A 9,687-nucleotide genomic window follows, 5' to 3' on the forward strand; every position below is an offset into this window, starting at 1 on the left:
AGTGCTTTTGATGAAGAGGTGACATAGCTTTGGCATCAGACAAAGTCCACAGGAAACAAAAATGAAGGGTCTGCATTTCCCGGAAGGTAAAATCAAACAACAGAGTACAGATCCCTGGTGAGCAAGATCAGACTTATCAAATGGCAGTTTTGAAAATGTGTTTAAAGTCACCTCAGCTACCTACTTCAACACTTAATGCAGTCTCTATCTGAGATTTGAGATCTTAGACCCTGACAAGGGGAGATGGAGAGGGGAGGAAGGATATATTGCGGAATTCCTGAGCAAAAAACTGATTTCCTGTCACTATGAGCTCCTTGCAAACAGGAACTGTATCTGTGGTATCTTCCCAGCATAGTATATAGGAAGACAGGAGGACCATATGTTTATAGGGTCCCACACTGAATACTTAGATACAATAGACTCAAATTCACATTGCAAATTCCACAAAGAATTTCGCCAGAAGCTCACCTGTTAAAAGATCTCCCAGAAGCATTTGAAGCTATTTTCCTTCAATAAGAAAGGTGAGACCCTGACCTAAATGATACTTTGGGTGATTTTCATGGCCAGGTATCAAGATAATTGAGCCGAGTAGCTCTGTACAAAAACATTTGTTAATACAGGTCTTCCTGTATTAACCATTAGGGTTATGGCCTGATAAACCCATTGTTGTTGCTGTTGGTTAGTCACTCAGTCGTGTCCTACTCTTTGTGACCCCATGGACTATAGCCCTCCAGGCTCCTCTGTTCATGGGATCTCCCATGCAGGAATAATGAAGTGGGTTGCCATTTCCTTCTCCAGGGGATCTTCCCTACCCAGGGGTCGAACCTGCGTCTCTGTGTTTCCTGCACTGGCAGATAGGTTCCTAACCACTGAGCCATCTGGGAAACTCAAGTTGAAAATACCTGAAGTCAAAATACATTTAATACACCTAACCCACTGAGCATCATAGTTTAGCCTAGTCTACCTTAAATGTGCTCAGAACACTTTCATTTCACATTGGGCAAAATGATCTAATACAAAGCCTATTTTATAATAAAGTACTGAATATTTCATGTAATTTATCAAAAGTGAAAACAGAATAGTTAGACAGGTACAGAATGATTTTAAGTATACCATTGGTTTACCCCATGATCACATGGCTGACAGAGAGCTGCAGTTAACTGCCTGTTACTACCCAGCATCATGAAATATTATCATGCCACATATTGCTAACATGGAAAAGATTCAAAATTTAAAGTGTGGTTTATGTTGAATATGTGTCACTCTTGCACCATCATAAAATTGAAAAATTATAAGTCCAACCATCCATCATAAGTCAGAGATGGTTTATATAAGACCCTGGGGAAGGAGTGGAGATGGGGAATAAATGAATCACAAAACTTTATGAATTGAATGAGTACACACAGTAAATGGGAATCTTGCTTTATGAAAATGTGATAAGAACTTGCTATGTTGTTTTAATAAATAATTAGAAAGAAATTTCTAGAAGCTCCACATGCGCTGCAGCCTGTCAAGAATATGTCCACTGTGTGACATAAGGCACCCTTACACACTCCAGTCCTAAACAAGACTATCACCTGTGATGCTGAGCAATGTTTTCACATAGCACTCACCTTAAAACGCAAGTGTAGAATCCACTGTCTTGTGCTTCAACTGAGTGAAACCATATTGAATCTTCCTCTTTGCTCATCCTGACCTCTGAAAAGATGATGGGCTCTTCCAAATCACCTTTGTTTTTGTACCACATCAGCCTGAGCCCAGTGCTTTGGGCCATGCTATAGTTGGTACGAATGTAACTGTAGAAAAGGGCACATTTCACTCGGACTGGCTCGCCTGCCAAAGCCATGTATGTCTTGAGATCCACTGACCAGTCGATGCAGCCATCCACTGAAAGAAAACCAAATTGGGCATGAGATGCAATGCACATTGTTGATAAAGATGAGAGCAATAAGCAATCATTGCCAACATATACTGAGGACTCACGATGAGCTAGACACTGAGTCATGAGCTTTACATAGATTATCTCATTCAATCTTCCCAGTGATCCTAAGACAGGAGTCCCCAAATCCCCATGCCATGGACCTGTACCACTCTACGGGTCTATGACCTGTTAGGAACTGGGCTGTACAGCAGGAGGTGAGTGGCGGGTGAGTGGGTGGAGTTTCATCTGCATTTACAGCCATTTCTTATCACTCTCATCCCCTGGGTCTGTGGAAAAATTGTTTTCCATGAGACCAGTTCCTGGTGCCAAAAACATTGGGGACTACTGTCCTATGAGATATATCTGATCCTTGGACCTGGGCAAGCAGGGTTCCTGTTCTATCCCTGTGCCTTTGGAGTATTTCCAGTCCTCTACAGTAATCTGCTTGGAGTTAACTAGATCCTCCAAGGAGCTCCAGCACTCATACCTATGGGGTATTCCTGGGGTCCCCACAACTAGGTACCAATTTCCGTAGGGTGGCTGGCCAAGTGCATCATTACTTCCAGCCAAATGGCATCCACTTAACAGGATTTTGTGAGATTGGATGGCTGGAATGACCCTGACATGCTGATTTTTGGTGACTCAAATTGTTTATATAGACAGGAGACCCACAAAACCGAGACTTTTTTAGGACCCCTGTGTAGTCTAGGAGGAGCCCTGAAATTGAGGTTTCTATTATTCTTATTTTATAGACGAGAAAATAAATGAGACTCAGGAAAGTTTAGTGACTTTGCCTATGGATACAGAGCTGATAAATGGTGGAAAACCAGTCTGTGATTCCAGAGACTGTTTTCTTAACCCCTATCCTGTACTGCCCCTGTTTATAATTGTGACCGGAACCACTGTTTTATTTATTTGCCTTTGAGAAAGTAGATGCCAGAGCTGGAAGCAGTGGGTACCTAAAGTGATTATTTGCCACTGTCTACATGCCAATTTTCCATGGTATGACCTATTAATAGCAGATATTTAATCACAGCTCAACTTCTTTTTATACCCTTAGGCCTCCCTTGCTGCTCAGCTGGTGTGCGCTCATGGGAATATATTATATTAATGTCAAGTTTAATCAAATAATATTAGGTGGGTAAATCTACCATTAAAGAAAGACATATACAGTGAATTCTCTCTTTTCCAGAAAGGTTGAAAATGAGACACTGTGGCTAATTTTATATACTAGTCAATACAATTAGCATAGCTATTCTACTTCCAATTGCTGATTTTCAAAGAATTTCATCAAATTATGCTACATCCCTCTGTGTAACTTGATTACCCTTTATAAAATAATCCTTTCATAAACTGTATAAACACTGTCATTTTAAAATTATGTTTCGCTTATCATTTTGTGAACTCATCTGCTTCCTTTTTTTAGATGTTGAGAATTCTATAGCCCAATGTGTTTATCTTTTAACCTCAGTTGACAGGGAAAGCTCAGAGCTACATGCAATGCTCAAGTGTAATAAACTATCCTACCTCAGGATTTTGCTTTCTCTACAGAAGGGCTTCTTGACCTGAGGTTCAAGGACACCCAGAGGCAGATTGCCTGGATAGATTTCAAGGTGGTGCTTATTTGCATAGCTATACTTTTCTGGGGCAAGTTTCCATAGCTTCTACAACTCTTCATCAGATTTTCAAAGTTGTCTGTAACCCACGAAAGTTTTTGAATTCTTTGACTTCTGACCTCTCTTTGTGACTTCATTTTTCACTGCCTTGCTGCATATGGGCATTTATTATAAGTTGCCTCAAATCCTCTTGTAGTATGTCAAGTATTCACTAGAAATAAATCAATAATCAAATAACTCACCCTAAATTTATAATGAAGGGTATTTGAACTTTGAGGAGTCACAGATTCATCATTATGGAGGCACCAGATTCATCATTTTGAATTTTGATGACCATTCACTGCCGAAGTCAAGAAGGTACAACCGAATTGGATTAAGAACATATTGATCTCTAGCTATCTCTTGGGGGGCTTTTTATTCACTTCCAGGTATCAGTTGTTTACCTGTCACTTGTCATTCTCATAACTGTCAAGAACAGGGAGGGGGGAAATCTCCATTACTTAAACTTTGGGGTCATTGTAGATTACTGGTGATACATCACTGCATTTAATGCAGTTTTGATATTTATTGTACTGTCATCTTTGAATGAATTTTATATTTTCCCTACTATAGATTATTTGTGATATTGCTCCCATGCATTAACACAACTGTGAGGAAACGATACGCTTTTTTTTTTTTAGAAAATGTATTTTTTTCTCATGATATGCTAAGTCGCTTTAGTCATATCCAACTCTTTGCAACCCTATGAACTGTTGCTCCCCAGGCTCCTCCATCCATGGAATTCTCCAGGTGGAATACTGGAGTGGATTACCATTATCTTATCCAGGGATCTTCCTGAACCAGATTGCACCTGCATTTCCTGCATCTCCTGCATTGCAGGCGGATTCTTTCCCACTGAGCCACTGGGGAGACCATAGCTTTATTTTAAAAGTTGGTTAATAGAAGAAACAAAGAAAATATGAGGATTTGTTAAAAAGTCCTTCACATTCCAGTTTTTGTTTTTTTCTAATCCTAAAGGTGCATAGCAAATGCTTTTGAATTAACAAATGTGTCTTGGAAGAGTAGTTTTAAACCTCGATAATTACCTACTTGATAGAAAAAAAAATCTGGAATGTTTTTTCATTTGCACCCTGAATCCCTGTAGTTACTTTCTCTAAACAATCCATTGCATAATCTACACCTGTACAATGCTAACAGCCTGGTTTGTCCCATTACTGACAGGACATGGTTTGTATAAAAATTAATCAAAATATCTGCTCTTGGGACATGACAATCAGGCTCAAAGGAGGGTGAAGACATTTAACTGCCATTACAATCAGCTTTGTCATACAGACTTTGAGAGGACACTGAGATTTCATTTCCTCCTAAGTCCTAGCTGGGTAAAATGGATTTGATTTAATAGTTTATGGTTCCTTTTCTTCTGTTCCCTTGCTTTAGGTAGCAGAGAGGGAATCTTTAGTTATAAAGTTGTCAACAAGCAGAGAACATATATCCAATAATAAGGACAATTTCCAAAGGTTATCCCCTTATTCTTTTCCTTTAGTACAATCATCCCTCAATATCTGCAGGGGACTGATTTCATGACCCCCAAGGATATCAACACCTCTGAATGCTCAAGTCTCTTATATAAAATGATACAGTAGTTTCTTATAATCTACATATACCTTCCTATATGCTTTAAATAATCTCTAGCTTGCTCATAATAGCTAATAAAAGTAAATGTGATATAGATGTAAATGCAACATAATTGCCAGTGTGCAGAAAATTCAAGTTCTGCCTTTTTGGAACTTTTTGAAATTTTTCAAAAATATTTTCCACCCATGGTTGGTTGAATCCCAGGAGGTAGAACCTGAGAATATGGGCAGGGGCCGACACAACTGTATTCACCACACAAGTTAGAATATAATGTATCTCAAAACACCTGAGGCAATTTTCCAAAAAAAAAAAAAAAAAAAGGAGTAGACAAACAACAAGATACCAGGGATACATGAAGGCTCATCTGACACCAAATATTTTTCCACACTGAACTTTCATCAGCAGAAATCCATGCCCATGAGTAAAGACCTTATAACCTTATATCTAGAGAGTACAGAACCACTATCAGATTCCAGCAAGGTGGTATGATTCATGGTTAATGGATTGCTATTCCTAGGAAAACCAACAGAGACAGGGGGCAAGGGGGGATAAAATACGATGCAGAGCATTTCTCTTTAAATTTGGGACTGGTGAAACAACTAAGAAGGCGTACTGAAGTAAGAGGTCTGGAAGCTCGGGTGGCAAGGGAGCATGATGGGGTTGATACCTTGAGGGTGAGAGAGAAGGTTAACAAAAAAGCATGAAAGGGTCACAAAAAAGGGCAGGAACAGAAGAAAGATCACATGAAACTTCATTTTCCAAGAGCCATTCCAGGGATCAAAGACGGTACTATCAGAAGTCACCAGTATAAGTCACATGTTTGTCATGAGAAGGAGATTGTAATACAAGCCATGCAGTCAGAGCCCTTTGCATGTTGACACTCCATATGTATTTGGCAAACGGGTGAATGAATAGATCTCTGATGCAGCTGACAAGGGAGCATGCTATGGCCAGGTTAGGGACACAGCAGAACTCAGGAGCCCACAGAGAAAGCCCACCTGCCAGTTGGACCTTATCGGCAAGGCCTCTCATTCACAGGGGGATCCAGCCCTATTCTATTCACAGCTGCAGTCATATCTATGTAGGTTTGCCCCCAAAAGCCTCTGAAGAATGGTGGTTTCTGGAGAGACTGGCTTCTCCCAAAGATGGCTTGATAACTGTGTTCCACTCACTAGCCACAAGTGTAAATAGAGGTACTGTAGGTCCCTGGTAGATCAGATGGTAAAGAATCTGCCTGTGATGGAGACCTGAGTTCAATCCCTGAGTAGGGATGATCCCCTGGAGAAGGGAATGGCAATCCACTCCAGTATTCTTGCATGGAGAATCCCATAGACAGAGGAGCCTGGTGGGCTACAGTCTGTGGCATTCAAAGAGTCGGACATGACTGAGTGATTAACAGTTTAACTTTTCTTTTCAAGAGGGAAAACAAACCCCCTCCAAAAAAAAAAAAAAAAAAAGAGAGAGAGAGAGAAAAGCAGCAACATTCTGCAGTTGGATTGAACCTTGCTACAGAGCAAATCCACCAAAGACATCAGGAAGGCCTGACTGTCTTCTGCTTCACAGTCCCTTGGTATGGCTATAAATATTTCCATCATTCCACTGAAAAATACCTATTTCTAAATTAGCCATTCCCTGTTCACTCTTGACTCATAAGAATAGCAATTCAAGTATTTATTTATTTTAAATATAAATTTATTTATTTTAATTGGAGGCTAATTACAATATTATATTGGTTTTATCATACATCTACATGAATCTGCCACAGGTATACATGTGTTCCCATCCTGAATCCCCCTCCCACCTCCCTCCCTGTACCATCCCTCTGGGTCATCTCAGTGCACCAGCCCCAAGCATCTAATATCATGCAATGAACCTGGACTGGCGATTCGTTTCATATATGATATCATACATGTTTCAATGCCATTCTCCCAAATCATCCCACCCTCTCCCTCTCCCACAGAGTCCAAAAGACTGTTCTATACATCTGTGTCTCTTTTGCTGTCTCGCATACAGGGTTATCGTCACCATCTTTCTAAATTCCATATATATGCATCAGTATACTGTATTGGTGTTTTTATCTCTGGCTTACTTCACTCTGTATAATAGGCTCCAGTTTCATCTACCTCATAAGAACTGATTCAAATATATTCTTTTCAATGGCTGAGTAATATTCCATTGTGTATATGTACCACAGCTTTCTTATCCATTCATCTGCTGATGGACATCTAGCTTGCTTCCATGTCCTGGCTATTATAAACAGTGTTGCGATGAACACTGGGGTACACGTGTCTCTTTCAATTCTGGTTTCCTCGGTGTGTATGCCCAGCAGTGGGATTGCTGGGTCATAAGGCAGTTCTATTTGTAGTTTTTTAAGGAATCTCCACACTGTTCTCCATAGTGACTGTAGTAGTTTGCATTCCCACCAATAGTGTAAGAGGGTTCCCTTTTCTCCACACCCTCTCCAGCATTTATTGCTTGTAGACTTTTGGATTGCAGCCATTCTGACTGGCGTGAAATGGTAGTTTTGATTTGCATTTCTCTGATGATGAGTGATGTTGAGCATCTTTTCATGTCTTTGGAGAAATGTCTATTTAGTTCTTTGGCCCACTTTTTGACTGGGTCATTTATTTATCTGGAATTGAGCTGCAGGAGTTGCTTGTATATTTTTGAGATTAGTTGTTTGTCAGTTGCTTCATTTGCTATTATTTTCTCCCATTCTGAAGGAGGTCTTTTTACCTTGCTTATAGTTTCCATTGTTGTGCAGAAGCTTTTCAGTTTAATTAGGTCCCATTTGTTTATTTTTGCTTTTATTTCCAATATTCTGGGAGATGGGTCATAGAGGATCCTGCTGTGATGTATGTCGGAGAGTGTTTTGCCTATGTTCTCCTCTAGGAGTTTTATAGTTTCTGGTCTTAGGTTTAGATCTTTAATCCATTTTGAGTTTATTTTTCTGTATGGTGTTAGAAAGTGTTCTAGTTTCATTCTTTTACAAGTGGTTGACCAGTTTTCCCAGCACCACTTGTTAAAGAGATTGTCTTTTCTCCATTGTATATTCTTGCCTCCTTTGTCAAAGATAAGGTGTCCATAGGTGCATGGATTTATCTCTGGGCTATTTTGTTCCACTGATCTGTATTTCTGTCTTTGTGCCAGTACCATACTGTCTTGATGACTGTGGCTTTGTAGTAGAGCCTGAAGTCAGGCAGGTTGATTCCTCCAATTCCATTCTTCTTTCTCAAGATTGCTTTGGCTATTCAAGGTTTTTTGTCTTTCCATACAAATTGTGAAATTATTTGTTCTAGTTCTGTGAAAAATACCATTGGTAGCTTGATAAGGATTGCATTGAAAAAGAACAATTGTATTTATTTAGATTCTTATTTCAGCTTACTTGATTTAGGTTTCTGTGAAACTCCCAAAATTATTACTCTTAGTTTGGTCATGTTGGTAGAAATGTTTAAATATCTGAGCAACACAAAACACTTCAATGGAGCAAAGAAAGTCACTTCTTTAAAACCCAGTTCTTGATTTTAATTGCTTTCATTTCAGACTGCAAAACAAGCATATGCTTAAGGAGTTTGAAATGAAAAGTCTAAAACAAAAAAAGGAGCACATTTAACATATAAAGGGACATGTTAGTGTTCATGCAATTTATTTTGCCAACAGGAGATTCCTAGGGGTGAAAACTAATGCAGTATCCTGGAAAGTGCCCTGGGTGACCAAAGCAAACCTATTTAGCCTGCTTATAGATAAGCCTTGGATTTCTTATCAATACATCTGGAAAAACAAATCCTACCTGCTGTGGAAACAGAGTCATGAGAAAAGCATTTAATCCCTCAAAGAGGATAAAATGTTATTATCAGCAACAACAATTATATTATTTTAGAAAACAAGAATATTGCCTGCAGTAAAATTACAGACTCTAATGGCTATGTATATTACAATTTTGATTGGGGAATAGGGTATATAGCCATACATAGAAATGCCACTTCTGGATATCTGCCCCAAATTGGAAATCTCTTTAGGTAAAATTAGCATATGAAAATAGGCAAGCTCCAGATATCTTGATAATATTCATTACAACCTAAGTCCTTTGCCTGGGATGTTCATCTGGTATTAGTTTATTATGTGCTTTTTTTAATTAACAAATTGATTTTTTAAGCCAGATAGTTTTTGCTAACTATGTCAGCTATATGCCATTAATTTTTATGGCCAGCTCTCATTTGTGAATCAACAGGGCAACTGCTGGGGGAAATCCATCAAATTACCACTAGAGGGCGGCCTGTGCAAGTTTTTGTATATTATAATAACATCAGCTGAGCGCAGAAGAATTGATGCTTTTGAACTGCGTTGTTGGAGAAGACTCTTAAAAGTCCCTTGGACTGCAAGGAGATCCAACCAGTCCATTCTAAAGGAGATCAGCCCTGGGTGTTCTTTGGAAGGAATGATGCTAAAGCTGAAACTCCAGTACTTTGGCCACCTCATGTGACGAGTTGACTTGTTGGAAGACTCTGATGCTGG

At 39.3% G+C, this 9,687-nt stretch overlaps 1 protein-coding gene across 1 annotated transcript in view; it reads right to left on the reverse strand.

Annotated features, from left to right (window-relative positions):
* The window catches only part of IL1RAPL2 (interleukin 1 receptor accessory protein like 2), a 579,350-nt gene extending 572,586 nt beyond the window's left edge, over positions 1-6,764 (reverse strand). The window contains exons 1-3 of the mRNA XM_052663419.1: positions 6,655-6,764; positions 4,183-4,202; positions 1,614-1,887 (exon numbers count right to left, since the gene is read on the reverse strand). Coding sequence (XP_052519379.1) covers positions 1,614-1,887; positions 4,183-4,202; positions 6,655-6,764 — 404 coding nt within the window. The remainder of the gene's footprint in view (positions 1-1,613; positions 1,888-4,182; positions 4,203-6,654) is intronic.
* Between the last annotated feature and the right edge of the window lie 2,923 nt (positions 6,765-9,687).

Source organism: Budorcas taxicolor, chromosome X, assembly GCF_023091745.1.
Source record: "Budorcas taxicolor isolate Tak-1 chromosome X, Takin1.1, whole genome shotgun sequence".
In the NCBI taxonomy this organism is placed as follows: Eukaryota; Metazoa; Chordata; class Mammalia; order Artiodactyla; family Bovidae; genus Budorcas; species Budorcas taxicolor.